The sequence below is a fragment of the Amphibalanus amphitrite genome, unplaced genomic scaffold (genome assembly GCF_019059575.1).
Source record: "Amphibalanus amphitrite isolate SeventyFive unplaced genomic scaffold, NRLGWU_Aamphi_draft 000609F_arrow, whole genome shotgun sequence".
Classification (NCBI taxonomy): domain Eukaryota; kingdom Metazoa; phylum Arthropoda; class Thecostraca; order Balanomorpha; family Balanidae; genus Amphibalanus; species Amphibalanus amphitrite.
Genome location: NW_024882103.1, coordinates 387,500 through 403,591, shown reverse-complemented (window position 1 = coordinate 403,591; position 16,092 = coordinate 387,500). Strand labels below are relative to the sequence as shown.

Below are 16,092 nucleotides of genomic sequence, written 5' to 3'. Positions count from 1 at the left end.
CAGTCAGCTGAGATGACCGGGCCTCACATCGACCCGCCCATGTCTGGAATGTTCCATGGACGCGTGGCCTGTGACACGGCGACACGTGGGCTGTTTTTGAATGAGTGACTTCGTGTGTGGAAGGGGCGACCTTGATTCCCCGTTACCTGGGCATTTGTAATAAATTTTTGGCCGATCCGATCCCAGAACCTACCGTAAAGTGGGGCTATTTGAGACAGTGGGGCTATTTGAGACAGTATTTAAAATCGCTATAAAATGAAGGTCGTTTGATTTTTGTGTGATATTTTTGCTCAGGGAGGTGTGGAATCGAGCAGTAAATCGCCTGAGCAAAAAATTAAGCATAATTTTTAAGTGGTTTTTATTTTATAGCAATTTTAAATACTGTCCCAGATAGCCCACTGTCTCAAATAGCCCCACCTTACGGCAAGGGCGGATCTAGGGGGTCGTTTTGGGGGGGGTCACCAGTCGGCCGACATACCAGGTCTGGTGAATGAATTCTGACGACCGGGGGGGGGGGGGGGGGGTAGGGAGCGAGTATGTCGAGATCAAAAAATGACATTTGATCTTCGTCGTTTATAAGATGAAGTTTTATCGTAAGTCACTCGGCTCAGTAGTTTTAGTTAGTGAAACCCACCTATATAGGAGCGTCGCCACGGATTTTTTACTGGGGGGGGGGGAGGCGGGTCGACCGACTTAAAAACCCAGAAGTAGATATAGTTACCTCACTTTTAGCCTAATGCATTAGTAAATAGTAGCATACAGTCACGATCTCTCTTATTGACCTGTGTATGAATCGGCGGCGCGAAGCGCCGCAAAAATTTGCAAAAAAAAGTTGTCAAAACACAGCTCTAAAACACAAATATTACAACCTTTTTAGCATGCTAGTACAAGCCGGAGTTCCTTCACAGTACACATATGAATTCCGATTCAATTTGACACGGTTGGTGTTATTACAGTCACTGTTATTTCTCTCTTATTGATTGGTGTATAAATCGGCGGCGCGAAGCGCCGAGAAAATTTGCAAAAGAATGTGTCGAAACACAGCTCCAAAACACAAATTTTACCACCCTTTCAGCATTGCAGTACAAGCCGGAGTTCCTTTACAGCACACATATGAATTCTGATTCAATTTGACACGGTTGGTTTATGTAATTACAGTCAAGATTTCGTATTGACCTGTACGTATGTACATAAATCGGCGGCGCGAAGCGCCGCGAAAAATTTGCAAAAACATTTGTCAAAACACAGAGGGGGCCTCCTCTCTACAGAGGACCACCGATCTCTACTGCGGGCCTCCTCTTTTCACAGGGCCTCTTAACTACAGAAGCTACAGGGCCTCCTCTCTACAGAGGGCTTCCTCTCTACTGAGGGTCTCTCCCTTTAAGAGGGCCTCCTTTACAGAGGGCCTCCTCTCTTCAAAGAGCCAGAGGACCTCATCTCTGCAAAGGGCCTCCTCTCTTCAGAGGGCCTCTTCTCTACAGAGGGCCTCCTTTCTTCAGAGGGCCTCTTCTCTACAGCGGGTCTCCACTCTTCAGAGGGCCTTCTGCATTCAGGCGGTCTCCTTTCCACAGAGGGCCTCCTCTCTACACAGGGCCTCCTCTCTACATAGAGCCTTCTCTCTACAGCAGGTCTCCTCTCTACAGAGGGCCTCCTCTTTAAAGGGGTCTCCTCTCTACAGGGGGCCTCCTCTCTACTGAGGGCCTCTTTTCTACAGAGGACCTCCTCTACAGAGGGCCTCCTACCTACTGAGGAGTCAGAGGGGCCCTAGCGGTCAGACACAGACACTAGCGGTTATTCACTGGAGGCCCCAGGAAGTAAGAAGGGCCCTAGCTGTCAGGCTGGTCAGAGGGCCCTGAATGTCCTGACGTGATTTTTGGGATTCCCGTGAATTTCTTTCGCCTCAGACGTGATTTTGACCTGCCAGGGCCCAGGGGCACTAAAAATAAAACAAACAAAATAAAAAATGAAAATAGGACATCACCAAAATTAAGTGACCGAAATCCGTTGAGTTTTTAATTTTGCGTATAGGTAGGGGCACCACGAATTAAATTCATGACCATCCCCTTGGAGTTTTCCTGGATCATCCCCTGGTGCTCGCACGGTTGAGACAAAAACGAGTAAGATTCTGGTCTTCAATACGCCTTTTCACGCAACACGATCCAGAAAAACAAAGGTATTAGCTCAGAAGTGTTTGACAGGTGATTTTGAGCATGCAAGACGGCGTCTATAGCGCATTTAGGTCTTCGGCTTTTGGGGGGGGTCAAATGACCCTCTCAGACCTTTTGGGGGGGGTCATGACCCCGTGGACCCCCCCCAGGATCCGCCAGTGCCTTACGGTACGTAATTCTTTTTATCAAGAGCGTTTTTTTTTTCCGAAACACGATGAAGCATGGCATTTTATCAAGCCGAGATATCTTGACTGGCTCGAGTAACACGTGAAAAAGACCATATCGCTGTTTGTCTCTTGCACACAGCACAGCATTAGATACGTGTAAAAAAAAGAAAAGAAAAAATACACGCAGCGTAACGTAGGTATGCAGGTGGATGAAACATTTTGTATCTTGATTTCTTTTTACTCTCCTTTCATAGCTCGTGAAGACTATACGTAACTCGTAAGTCGTAGACTCGTAACCCAACTTGAATTTCCTCGCCACACTCGAAAGCCGCGAGACTAGAACCGTAGGAACATAGGTTACCAATGGACATTCGGCACACCCGTCCGCTCGGTCTGTCGTGGTTGATGAACGCACTTGAGCCATGTCATTTGACCCCGAGCTCCTTACCTCCGCGGGGCCCCTGCCGTCGAGCGGGGAGGGGCGGGGCGGGGCGGGGATCCAGGCTCACCCCCGCACCCCCTCTCCCCGGCGACCGGCCGCTCAGCTGCCTGGACAGAGGGCCTCCCTGCCGGAGCCACGTGGTCACTCTGTCCACGAGCTGCCTTGGCGGAGCGAGGGCGCGCGCGCTCTGCGAAAAGCGCGCGGGTGCAGAGACGGGAGTGAGCGAGTGGGGAGTGTGGGAGAGTGTGTGAGTTAGGCGTTATCTCCAGGTGATTCAGTGGTCTGCAAACTCTAGGAAGACGGTGTCAAAGCCTCAACTCAAGGAATTCCGGCGGGGCAGATCGAGGTCCGCGCGGCGCGCACGGCGTCGTCGCCTGTCCAAGCGTGCGACAGACTGAGACGCCGTCCGTGACGGAACCTGTCACCTTTAGTGACGAAAGCTGTCAACATGAAGGGCGCCGTGCTGCTGGAGGATGGCAGCCGGTTCGAGGGGGAGCTGTTCGGCTCCCTGGAGCCAACCTCCGGCGAAATCGGTGAGTAAAATGTGATGTCCACCGCGTGTGTCAGCGTAAATTGAAACCAAAACGTTTTAGACCGGTCCAAGACTAACTGACCGGTGCGAGATACGACACTAAACATTGAGCTGAAGGCATCCCGAAGTGTTTTCATCACCCTAGCCTAGCATGACATTATCAAAGGTTATTGTCAAAAACTTGTGGAGACCATTCATGACGACCGTGAGGTGACCTCAAGGGCATAACAGACGTCAAGGGTGCAGGCCGCAGGGTGCAATATTCCGAGTCAATAATGTGCAATCTGTCATATTACCGATGTTCTAGCGTGTTTAGAATGACTTTCGCCCAAAAACGTCGCAGCTCAATTTTCTCCGCATTGACTGATGCAACTGCAAGGCTATATAAACCGACTGATGGAGAGGTAATAAAAAAATGGATTTGCCCTTAGGCCACCGTCGTCGAAAATCTGAGGTAAACGTTTTGTACATCCTGTCACTCATATCAGTTGCTGAGCGTTTCAAAGCAATCAGCTATCCCGTGCCGGTAGGGGTGACAAGCATGAAAACTTTTCGTGAGTCTGGGTCAATTGACATGACTTGGTGACCTGACCTTGAACAACATGGGTCTGAACTGTCCCCTTGCGCAGATAAGGTGCAAATGTTCCCATGAGCAGGAAAAGATGAGCCAAAAGCTGCAGGGCGGGTCTGAAACGTTGTCCGGCCCGGCGCGGGTTATCGGAGGGGAACAGCTACTGCTCCCTCGTTGTTTTCCCCTCGTTTAGTTTACGATTTGCGGGAAAAGTGTGGATGCAGATTCAGTGCTTGGTACACACCTTATTTTAAGGTCTTGGGTCAGTCGGCGGCATGAGGTCAGGTCGAAGACCTGAAAGTTGATCGGTGTTTTTTTATAACGTACTTTGACTTCGTCAGCGGGGACTGGACAAATATGTTTGGTTGTACATAGGTACACTAGCGAGTTGGTACCAACTTGCTTGTTAGGTATACCCAGGTGCGTCGAATGCTGCCTTCATATTTTGATTTTATTTAGAAACTTCAACTTAAGGTCAAGGTCAGGACAAAGTCGGTCAGACTTTGTCTAGAGCTTTGTTGAAACCTAAGGGGGAAAGGCAAGGGGAACTTGTTGTTTTTACATTAAAATTGGTAATGGTTACACATGTGTTTCGGGAATAATCCCCTGATCACACCAGAAGTTCGCCCGGCCGTCCTAGATGGTGACCAGTGACCACGGCCGGCCGCTCATACTAAGAAATTTTTGCTATTCTACATAAGAATTCGCTCGCTCCGCAATCTTTTCGAGGCGGCCGTGGTCACCCCTTAGACCTCGATTGTATTTGGATGTTGTTATTTTTATATGGTGTGACCAAGGAATTATTCCCGAAACACATGTGTAACCAATTTTAATGTAAAAAAATAACATGTTCCCATTGTCTTTCCCATTTATAGGTATCAATATGTCTATGAAATAATTATACGTAAGTGGCTCTTTATTCCTATAGTTACTTGCACATACATAAACGTTTTCGGAAAATGTTAAGTTTGCTTCCTGTTATCTGTATTAACTACTTCTTGTTGAAAACGTTTAGGTAGCTGCCATCTATTTGTTTATGTAGACGTGAGCTAGCGGCGTCGACACTTTCGTATAGGCTCTTGAGTCTGGACTGAAGTCCTGAAGTTAGTGGTTTCGACACTCCTCGAGGACGCACTCGGCATTCTCTGCTGGCGTTGTGTAATATTTACATAGCTGCTCTGCATCACTTCACAGCTGTGGGCGTATACTATAGGAGCAGTATTGCGGCACACAGCGCACTATATGCGCCGTGGCTGTGACGGAGAGGTATAGTTTAGTTAGGTCTGGTACTGCCAAGGCTAGATTACCAAGACTGGTAATGCTTCTTTATGGCCAACCGGTCCGGTCTGGGCCGGTAGGGGATCTAAAAAATATTCCGAGCCATGGTTTCCAGTTATTGCGTTTATCGTCCGGCAAAATCGGTCCTGAGCTCACGTCATGATTGCATCGGTATCGGGCCTATGTCGCTGTATGACAATGAATGAAGTCCCGGGCTGACGGTTGAGCCACGCGATACTCAAGACGATAGTTTCCGGTGATCAACTCGTCAGTCGAGCAGGGCACGGCCCGGGCTGTTGCCAGGCCTCGGGCGTCGTAGTGACACGACTACATTTCAAATACACCTTATATTCCGATAACACGTTTCCTTCTGTCCCTCAAACGAGTAGCTATACGATTAAACGGTCCGCACTCTGCGCTTATTGTCGGTGTTGCCCTTCCTGAGGTCATTATTGTCAGGTCAACAACCGGTCGTTAAACACGGTTCACTGATCAGAAGACATCGTCCCTTTTACGGAACAACTGGTCCTGTAGCCGGGAATTGTGAAGGTCATTTATCTGGACCCTCCGTTTGTCAGGTTTATGTGACATTAACCCTCATAAAGCGCGAGGTCGTTTTTTGTCCCGCTTGTGTTACGTTGAGGATCAAGGTTCAGAACCAAGCTGAACTCCCAACTGCCCTCGGTATGCTACATGTACACAATCGCAGTCGCTTTTTAAAAGGAAACAAATGGCTTGCTTACAGAAACAGATTGTTTGAATTAAATCAGACCGGCTATCACCAGTTTTTTTTTCTTCTGAACATTGAAATTCAACCGCCAGTAATCTAACGCGATCTGTTGTTTTCAGTGTTCCAGACGGGCATGGTGGGCTACCCGGAGTCGCTGACCGATCCGTCGTACCGCTCCCAAATTCTGCTGCTCACCTACCCCCTGATCGGCAACTACGGCGTTCCCGGCGGCGACACGGACGAACATGGCATTCCCAGGTGAGAGCTCGGCAGCGGTGGTCATTTCGTCACACCCACGGCTGCGTGGTAGACGATACCTTCACAGGTGCATAGCATAATTTCAGACATAATATACGAATCACGTCTCACAAAACGTTAAAAAAATAAACGTTTAAAGTATCAATTAAGTGTGTGAGGCAATGATCAGCAGGGAGTAAACTGATGGTTGACATTAAAAGCTTAGTTATAATTGTATGATGGATCTTTGTGTAACATATTTAAATGCTATCAATCATACAGAATGAAAATTGGGCAAACACTTTCTGCTGCACCAATTTCCAGCTTTGTTTATTATACGGAGCCTTCGTGTTGAACTGTGCTCAGCTGATGATCGTCTATATGTCGTGGACAGTTTTTTTGAGTCGCACCGGATCTGGCCGTCTGGTCTGGTGGTTGGTGAACTGTGCACCTCTCCCAGTCACTGGAACAGCCGACAGACACTCGACCAGTGGATGAAGGAGCAGGGCGTCACCGGAATCACGGTATGGGATCGTGGAGTGGCGGGGTCATGGGCCACAGTGTCACTAGTCATGAGTCGTGGGTCATGGGTCATTGGTCATGGGTCACTTGATCACGGATCGTGGGTCATTTTATCACGGGTCATTGTGTCGTGGGATCATGGGTACATGTGCCCCAACATCACGGGTCGCGATTCCCGTAATTACGAGGTGGCTGGTCACATATGACACAGCTCAGTGTTCACGGGTCACTGCAAATGGTCAGTGATCCGTGAGAGAACTGGAGTCGAGGCTGCGGTCACTGGATGCTGATCACTGGAGCAACGGCTAGTGGAGCCATAAGATTTCGCCTGGAATGTATGCTAAATAATATAGTATCATGTGTGTTACTAACGATTAGAAGATGCTGGAAGTGTAGAGGCGACCTCCACGCCTAGATCTGCGTTAATTTGTCAGTGTATCCCCTTACGTGAGTTTCCAGTGTAACATCTCTTCACCACCGATCTTCCATAATGTCGCCAATCTCTCGCTCTCATGATCTCTCGTCTCTTTCTACAGGGGATCGACACGCGCCAGCTGACCAAACAACTGCGCGAGAAGGGAACGATGCTGGGAAAGATCGTTCCCGAGGGCACAGAGCCGGCTTCTGTGCCCCAGGATGACCCCAGCACTCGCAACTTGGTGGCCGAAGTCTCCGTCAAGGTCGGTTGGAAATCAGACAGACTACTTGTCTACTAGTATTTCCGACTGAACGTCGAATGCGGTGGAATATTAGGATTTATGTTATTGATTAGGGATACGCTTGTCTTCAATTTATGTTGTTGATTCTTTTGTATGGCAAACGAAAGTCGCTACAATATCCATTATTATGTTCTTTAGACTTTAATACACCAATTCGACAACTTTGTTCCTTGGTATGAGACTGGGCTTGACTTTCATTTAAGTTATACCAGTATAACGCCTTTTGGGGCGACTAACGGAGCGAGCGAGAGGGTGAGCCTTGCACGTGCGAAATTTCGACGAGGTACCTCTAGCTGACTTGTGCACGGCACCCTACTAACCGGTCTCTAGCGATGTGCCAAATTTGAGCACAATCGGCCCAGCCGTTCTCGAGATCTGGAAGCGGCACCCTGCACGTGCGCACGTGCAAAATGGGTCCCAACTGAGTTTTGCACGGCACCCTACTAACCGGTCCCTAACCATGTGCCAAATTTGAGCGCCATCGGTCAAGCCGTTCTCGAGATCTGGAATCGACCCCTGCACGTGCGCACGTGCAGCAGCACCCCAATTCTGGCACATGGATATGCATTGCCTAGTGGGTGTCTACCTACATGCCAACTTTCAGCGCAATCGGCCAAGTAGTTACCGAGATATTGCAACAATTACAAAAGTGACACCTCTTCGTTTTGCACGTGGCACGTGCATAAGGGGTCACCCACATGCATCGGCAATAGTCCAATACTTGGTAGAAGGAATGAAGCTACCCTACAAAAATTACCGCGTGTAAATCGGTCAAGTGGTTGCTGAGATATAAGCCTCGCAAAAGCGTGACCACGGCCGGCCGCTCATACTCAGAAATTTCCGTTAATCTAAGGAAAGACTACGCTCGCTTCGCTCGCTCCGTAATGACCTGCAGCGCCATCTGGAGAAGTACGAGCACACCACCCTGCTACCTGACCTGAGCCGTTCCTCCTGTCCGCAGGAGACTGTTTCGTATAACGCTGGTGGCACCCCCTACATCTGTGCCGTCGACTGCGGGCTCAAGTACAACCAGCTGCGGTGTCTGCTGAAGCGAGGGGCCAGGGTGGACCTGGTGCCTTGGGACCAGCCGCTCGACGTGAACAAGTACGACGGCTTCTTCGTCAGCAACGGACCAGGCAAGTTGGCTAGGGATGTTGGACTAACTGCTGGTCGCATGAGTGGCCAGCCGACAGGGCAGAGGGCGCTGAAATACTGATATTTCTACATATATCAAGCTTGACATTCGCAGACGATATATTCAAGTCCTTGCATTTATTTCCTGGATTGAATAAACTTTTCGGAATTTATATGGATAACCGATGTGAATGTGGAAATTGGTCCATTTTTACGGATATCGGGATTCATTTTCTAAAATTCGTAACATGAATTCTGAAGGAATTGTGTCCCATGCAGCTCATAGTTCGTTGGTTTTTGACACATTACATCCCACCTCCAGGCGACCCCGTGAAATGCGCCACCACCGTGTCAAACCTGCGTGACCTGATGGCCGCCCAGACCGGCTCCAAGCACGCCAAGCCCATCTTCGGGATCTGCTTGGGCCACCAGCTACTGGCCACCGCTGCTGGCGGGCACACCTTCAAAATGAGGTCAGTTCAGCTGATTCAGCTCGCGGTTTACCTTTAGACCAATATGTCTGAGTGGACTTCGACAGGGGGACGGCTAATGTCAGTGGAGCAGGATTACTATCGCATTCATGTGATATAACGATGGGGTGGACGGTGAATACATATATGGACCACTATGGTGGTGGATAATCGGAAAGTGATTATGAAGGGCAGATATGGATTCTCTTCAAACTGCGTGTACGTTTTTTTAGGGCAATGAATGTGGAATGCATGTTTTCTACAAGCTCGACTCAAGCTTTTCGGAAACTCTGATAGCAATCGTCCCCATATGCATAGTGTTTCTTGCTGATTATAATGCGTTTCGGAAAATGATTTATATACAAAGCTAGTTGAGACCGGGCTGCACCGCATGTATCCACTCCGACTTCGTTCGCTGTCAAACTGTCATTGGTTCTGTCATTTAGCGCTAGCGGGAATGGATGCCATTATGCCTGCGGCGGAGCGGAAGTGCGTCATAGTGCAAGATGGCAGCTCGATGAGGCTAACGTGTGACGCAGGCCAACGTTCAGGCTGACGGGTTTGTGACAGCCGACTCTATCTCATTTGACCAACACTCGGACGGTACTCCATTGATTGTGTAAGGCGTGTTCACTGTTCACGACGAAATGCGTGGTGTGCACTCCTCACAGTGCACATCTTTATCGCAATTTACATGGGACTATGAAAACTCTTCCTTTTGACAATTTGCAGCTCTCGGCAAATACACGTGATTTAATCTATCTACCATGGCGTGGCTTAAGTATATGAAAACACTTAAAAGCGATTAGACTGCATAAAACGATATTAAAATGAATTCACTGTTCGAATGGCGATTGCGAATGATTCTCACAGCGTGCATTTTTGACATTTGAAAGTGTGAACTTATCAATTGTCACGTCACGCCTGCACGGTATAAAGCGACTCGACGCCACCCCGTCACTAGCTCAGTTGGAGTTGGAGTTTCGTCCGGTCTACAGCGTTGAAGCCCACCGCAGCGATGGCGTCCTCTGCCTCGCGTCTGCTCCTGACCGTGCTGGTCTCTCTGGCGGTTCTCTCCGTATCCGGCGTCACCCCCACGCCGCCAAAGACGGTGAACCCGCCGCTGGTGAAGCCCAAGCTGCCGCTGAAGCCGTACCCGGGCCTGCGGCTGCCCACTTGCCAGATCTGCTCGAAGTGGTGCCCGCGCTGCCTGCTGCCCGGTAACCCGTTCGAGCCGGTCGTCTGTACTGCTTTTTTTCCCAGATGGTACTTTGACTTCAGCCAGCAGCGCTGTGTGCACTTCATCTACGGCGGCTGCGGAGGCAACGCCAACCGATTCTCGTCAGAGAAGGAGTGTCTCAACACCTGCAGAAGGTTCATTTTCCCACGCAAGGGGTAAACCGAACGACCAGCCGACGGGACTACCACTGGAAGCATCTGCCGTGAACGATGCAAACTGTCGTGACTTCTGCAACCTAACTTCAGTCGCTGAGAGCTGCGTTATACAGAAGCAAATGATATGCTGTCCCGCGACTGGATGCAATTTTAACCGTCTTCATTTTGGATTCCTTGATCCGGGATATACTTTACCTACATACATTTTAGGTGCATAGGTACACACAAATATAAGCATGATGTGCTAGATAAATAAATGCTCTCTTCTTCGTAACCGTTTTTTTTTTTTTGTTGGAATTGTATGTGTTGTTTTATTTCATGTGGGTTTTATGTTGCTCTCCAGTAAACAAAAAAAAAAAAAAAACTGACACTTTTATGACGCATTGGCCTTTGCAACATTCTCTGCTCTCCAGTAAACAAAACATTGATTCTTTGATGACTCATTGGCCTTTGCATCATTCTTTAATCGCTCATCGTGCCAAGAAATTTTGTATCCATTTCACTTTACTGACTATTGGTTAAAACACCATTGGTAATGCTCAGTCTTAGAATAAGTATCTTTTGCGTCAATCTTATCAACTGAGTCGTAATTTTGGTCAGTCAGAGGGCTGGCTGGGGGAGGGGGGAAGAGGGAGGCAGTCCGAACTACTAACATTTCTTAGTATGTGCGGTGGCTTTTAACTTGCGTAAAACATATCAATTGACTGCAAGCTGGGCGTTAATTTTTACAGGACTTCGAGTTATGAGTTGAATTTTCAACGAGGCAATGCTAAACTGGTATACCGATTACCGAAGCTTTTCTGCTGATCGTTGATATGTATAGGTACCTAATCGTTTATATCGTCGTAGTGGCAAATGATGCCAAGCGAACTTTGTTTGAGCCTAAATCGAATAAAAAGAATGTCCGTTTCCACCTAACTTTTCAGCATTATATGCTCCGTCATTTATTTAACAGAAATGTCAATATCAAACTGACTGCGAATTTCGAAGAACGCTGCTCATCGAAAGCTCCGTCACGCTTAAAGTTCAGGGGCATTTCACAGCCCGGGCTTCAGTGTCATCTATGAGGACCGAATCATCACCGCACTGCTGACGCAGTGGTATAGTTAAAAAAGATATTTCAACGTGCAGTTTAGTGGACATCTGCTTTATGACATGCGATGCATTTATTTTATTGTTCATTGCTCGTGAAATAAACGATAAGCTAAAAAAAAACTCGAAACGTTTACGTAGCAATTTCATCGTTGGCCATGAACCATCTCATTAAATCTTTTGTCACTTCAAGCGAACTTTCGTATACGGACAAGACAAGAATCTTGGGCAAGCTTTCACATCCATTAGCACAGGAAATAATTGGCACCAGAGACTGCAAGCAATAAGCATGCATCAATTCAGGTGGCGTGGGCATGACAGGTCAAATTCAGGACGTTCTAGTATTTTTAGGACAAGTCACTTCTCAAAGGTTAGGTCACCAGAGGTCGTCGGAGGTAAACATTTTTGTTGAATTAGGTAATGTAGTGATTATAGGTAGATAATATAATAGGCATGCTTATTTCGCCATGGCTTTGCTTCTCATAAAAAGTGTCGAATTGACGAACAAATTGTTTTACGCAATGCAAAACTCGGAAAGTCGAGCAGCCACAGTGCTTTTTCGAACAATACCTACAACCCGTCGGCATTGGCATATTCGTGTCTTATTTACCTTCGAGACCGTGATCATTTCCTTGGGATTCATTTCACAAACTTCGCCACGTGGTGGAAAGTGGATCATTATTTTATTTCAAATCTCCATAATTTTTAATTCTAGCCAGGGCGCCAATTCCTGATATACACCGGCGGCAATTTTCTCTTTTCCTTTTAGTTATTAAATTGTGTGTTCTTTTTTAGTTCTGTCATTTTATCTACCTTGTTTCGAGAAGCATATCAATTAATTTCAAGCATTACCTATCAATGAATTTTCTGTAGAAATTATGACGGTCAGACTCACTTTCACAGTTGCCCTTGCTCTGTGCACGCTAGGGCCTTCTCTTGTTCAGGGAAGAAGTCTAGTTGGACATGGCCAGATCACTGTCACTCTCGAGGACCCCGCCCGGTCTTCAAACAGCACTGTCATCCACAACGAAACCATCACTGAGCCGGAGTACACTAAACCCGCTAGTGAGATGGAGAGTACTGAGGCCAGCACTGAGTCTAGTGCTGGGATAACCCCAGAAGCTCAGAGCAAAGCTGGTAGCGACGGGCTTAGCACGGAAGCAAGCACCGATTCCAGCGTCCACATCAGCATAGAGGCTAAGAGTCAGGCTGCGGGCTCTGACACTAACTTTCATGATAGCTTTGATGATAGTGCAGAAGCAGGCACCAAACCCAGCGACGAAGGCAGCCACGAGACAACTGATAGTCAAGCTGAGAGCGACGAGAGTAGCTTCAAGACCGACACGGAAACTAGCAACAATCCTAGCGAAGAGGCCAACATAGCGGCTGGGAGTGAGGTTGAGATTGCTGAAACTAGCACCAGTGCTTCCTTCAAGCACAGTACAGAGGCTGAGGCAGAGGATGAGAGTGCTGAGGCTGAAACCAGCATCGAAACTGAGCGTGAGGATAAGGGAGCCGCGACTGGCACAGAATCCAGCATCCAGGTTAGCACAGAAGTGGTGAGTGAGACAGAGACCACCGAGGCTAGCACAGATGCTAGTTTTGAGGTCAGCACAGAGGCTGAGTATGCAGATGAGATTTCCGAAGCTGGGAGCAAGGATAGTTTGGAGCTAAGCACAGAGAGCACCCAGGCCAGCACGGAGAGTAGCAGTCAGCTTAGCATTGAAAGTAGCACCGAGGTTATCACAGAAACTAGCAGCCATGTGAGCGCAGAGGCCGAGAATGAAGCTGAAAGCGCTGAGACTATCGCCAAGCTCAGTATTGGAGCCAACACCGAAGTCAGCAGTAGCACAGAGGCCGAGAGTGAGGCTGAGAGTGCTGAGTCTGTCACTGAGCTCAGCACAGAAGCTAGCAACGAAGTCAGCAGTAATACAGGGACTGCTGTTGAGGCTGAGAGCGCTGAGGCCGAGGTTAGTACCAAGTCTAGCAATGAAGCCACTACAGAGGGCGAGGTTACCATAGAGGATATTGGGCATGATCTTGAGACTGAAAATGAGTTTGAGAACATTACGCTGAGTGTTGAAGACGACGCTGAGACTGGAAGTGAGGATGGTCACGTCGAGTTCAGTACCACAGCCAGCTCTGATGTTAGCACCAAGGCCGAGGGTGAGGATGAGAACGACGACGTTAGCACCAATGGTAGCACGGAGCCTGGCACAGAAGCCGACCACAGCGGTACCGAGAATGTAGAACATGAAGACAGTGAAGCGGAAAATACTGAAGATGAGGATGCCGCAGGTGCAGTTCACCTAGACGAGTTTACTTCAACTGAGGATAACTTAACGACATCTGCTGAAGAGGTGACCGATAGTCCCCATCCAGAGAACTGCCAGGAGCCCGGGTTTGTCGAGTGCCCCGCCTGCCTGCAGCCGGGAAACCCCAGGCATAATTACACCTGTGACGCCTCTGCCCGTAACTGGTACTTCAGCTACAAGGATCAGAAGTGTGTAAAATTTATTTACAGTGGCTGTGGTGGTAACTTCAACAGGTTTGACAGCAAGAAAGAGTGTTTGAGGTTTTGCAGTAAATACATCGATGAAGATAATGAAAGCGATCTAGCTAAAGACTACTTTGACATATTTGACAAGATCCCGGATGGACCAGTTGCCTTCAAACCGGAGGGCAGAGTGAACTATAGAGGGTTGCTATAAATGGCACGCACCCTTAGAGGTTGTCTCTGTCTTATTTAACTTCTTGTTATTGAGCGAATTATTTCTTTGAGCGGTTCTCCTGACTGCAAAGCTCGGTCTAGTGTGATAACAGTCCGATAAATTGTTTATGTTTGACGAGTGCGCACGGATCACAGCCATGTGTTATCGAAACAATGCAGTTTAATTTTTTGTTTCTATAAGATAACTTTTGTTGTGTCTCTTTTGATGGATTTCAGACTTGTTTGCTAGGAGATGCTGCAATAAAGATAACAGATTGACACTTGACAAAGATTGACAAAGATTTGTTATCCGAGGTATAATTATCAGGCATTTGCGTATTGAGTATTTTTCTTCTCAATGATGAGTTTGACATGAAACATGATGTGACCTCAGGTAAGGTCATGGCCTCACTCACCTCACAACATGTTTCCAGAGGAAATGTGTGGCTTGAGCTTCTGACCTGACATCTCCCCTTTCTGTTTACAATTTAATCGGCTCACGCCTCACGGCATGCAGTCGCGCTGCCCCCCCCCCCCCCCGCACAGTGACATATTCTGAGATGGAACTCGGAGCCCAAACCACAAACGGTCGCTGTGCGGCCTGCGTGACATGTCGTAACTCAAAGCTGCTCGGATTTGTGACCCACTACTGTGCTGCGGTCCTGACCACGGCACAAGAAGCAGGTCCTACGCTCGCGTCAGGCTGTCAGTGAGATTTCACTTTTGTGTGGCATGTGACGCCCGGCTGTACTCAGACGACTCAGACGCGCCCGCCAGCCGACGATTTCGGTGCATCTGGGACAGTTGCGGCGCGGCGGGCTGCCGTCGCGCATGCGCAGTAGCGTCAGAGCCTGCGCGACATCTGGTGGCGCTGGAACGCTGGAGCTGGGCGGTCGGGAGGAGGCGGTCGCAGTGGGCTGGGGCACTGGCAGGGTGAGAGGAGGTTAGATAGGTGGGAGGTGAGACGCCGCACAGCGTGGTCGAGTGCCTAAGGAGTGAGCCTAAGGTGTGTTTGTCGTGGCAGCAATGCTGTGGTACGCTATGATTGCGGTGACTCTGGCGGCAGCGGCAGCCGATCCGTTGCCTCAGACCGACTGGAGCAACGTCCACTACCAGCTGGTGGAAGGAGGACACGCAAAGCCGGGCAAGGTGCCCATGCAGGAGTACATCGTCGTACAAACACTCGACAAGCTCGGCATCAGCTTCGATCGAGCGGGAAGCACGTTCGAGGCGGTGATGTACAAAAAGTACGGTCCCGATTGCTCGAAGCGCGTGCTGCTGACGATGCGGAACACGATCCGGTGTGTGAAGGAGCAGCTGGACCTGGAGCGGATCGCCTCTCTGGGCACTGGTCAGCTCCAGGCGCTGCAGAGCAGTAACCCGGCCACGCTGATCTGCCAGCTCGTCCACCTGGACGGCGTGGTCAGCTGCGCCGAGGAGCTGCAGAACAGCGGCAAACTCGCCTGCACGCACGACAACATCGTCGCCAACGAGGCGCGCACGATCGCGGCGGCGGCGCGCGCGGCGCGTCACCTCTGCCGCGACTCTGGCGAGCTGTTTGGCCGCGGCCTGCGGCAGCTGCAGACGTGCGCCGCCGAGCCGTTCCAGCGCTACAGCGGCGCCATGGCCGACTGCATGCAGCACTTCCAGCAGCTGATGGAGGAGCAGCAGGTGCGCCAGCTGGACCAGCAGTCGGCGCTGCTGGCCGACTCTTTCTCAGCGGTGGAGAATGTAACCGAGAGCTGCCCGGCGCTGGTGCGGCTGGCGCAGTGTCTGCCGCCGGCGCTGGCGCATTGCTCGCCCGTGATGCGGGACGTTGCCACGGACGCGCTGCGTGAGGTGGTGTTCCGCGGCCTCTGTGTAGACAGCATGCAGCAGCCGGCCGTGCTGGAGGCCGTGGATGAGTTCGGCAGGCTCAACTACTA

The 16,092-nt window shown here is 49.4% G+C and overlaps 3 protein-coding genes across 3 annotated transcripts in view; all 3 read left to right on the top strand.

The window, feature by feature from the left end:
* Positions 1-2,915: 2,915 nt before the first annotated feature.
* LOC122363197 (CAD protein-like) overlaps positions 2,916-16,092 on the top strand; it is a 77,691-nt gene continuing 64,514 nt past the window's right edge. The window contains exons 1-6 of the mRNA XM_043332170.1: positions 2,916-3,310; positions 6,008-6,146; positions 6,520-6,649; positions 7,184-7,327; positions 8,328-8,502; positions 8,823-8,973. Coding sequence (XP_043188105.1) covers positions 3,226-3,310; positions 6,008-6,146; positions 6,520-6,649; positions 7,184-7,327; positions 8,328-8,502; positions 8,823-8,973 — 824 coding nt within the window. The 5' untranslated portion in view covers positions 2,916-3,225. The remainder of the gene's footprint in view (positions 3,311-6,007; positions 6,147-6,519; positions 6,650-7,183; positions 7,328-8,327; positions 8,503-8,822; positions 8,974-16,092) is intronic.
* Positions 9,938-10,639, top strand: LOC122363200 (kunitz-type kappaPI-theraphotoxin-Hs1e-like). Its single transcript, XM_043332173.1, has one exon. It carries the CDS (start codon positions 9,989-9,991, stop codon positions 10,367-10,369), a length of 381 nt encoding a protein of 126 aa, XP_043188108.1. The 5' UTR covers positions 9,938-9,988; the 3' UTR covers positions 10,370-10,639.
* On the top strand, positions 12,171-14,457 carry LOC122363199 (probable GPI-anchored adhesin-like protein PGA55). The gene has a single exon (XM_043332172.1). It carries the CDS (start codon positions 12,336-12,338, stop codon positions 14,166-14,168), a length of 1,833 nt encoding a protein of 610 aa, XP_043188107.1. The 5' UTR covers positions 12,171-12,335; the 3' UTR covers positions 14,169-14,457.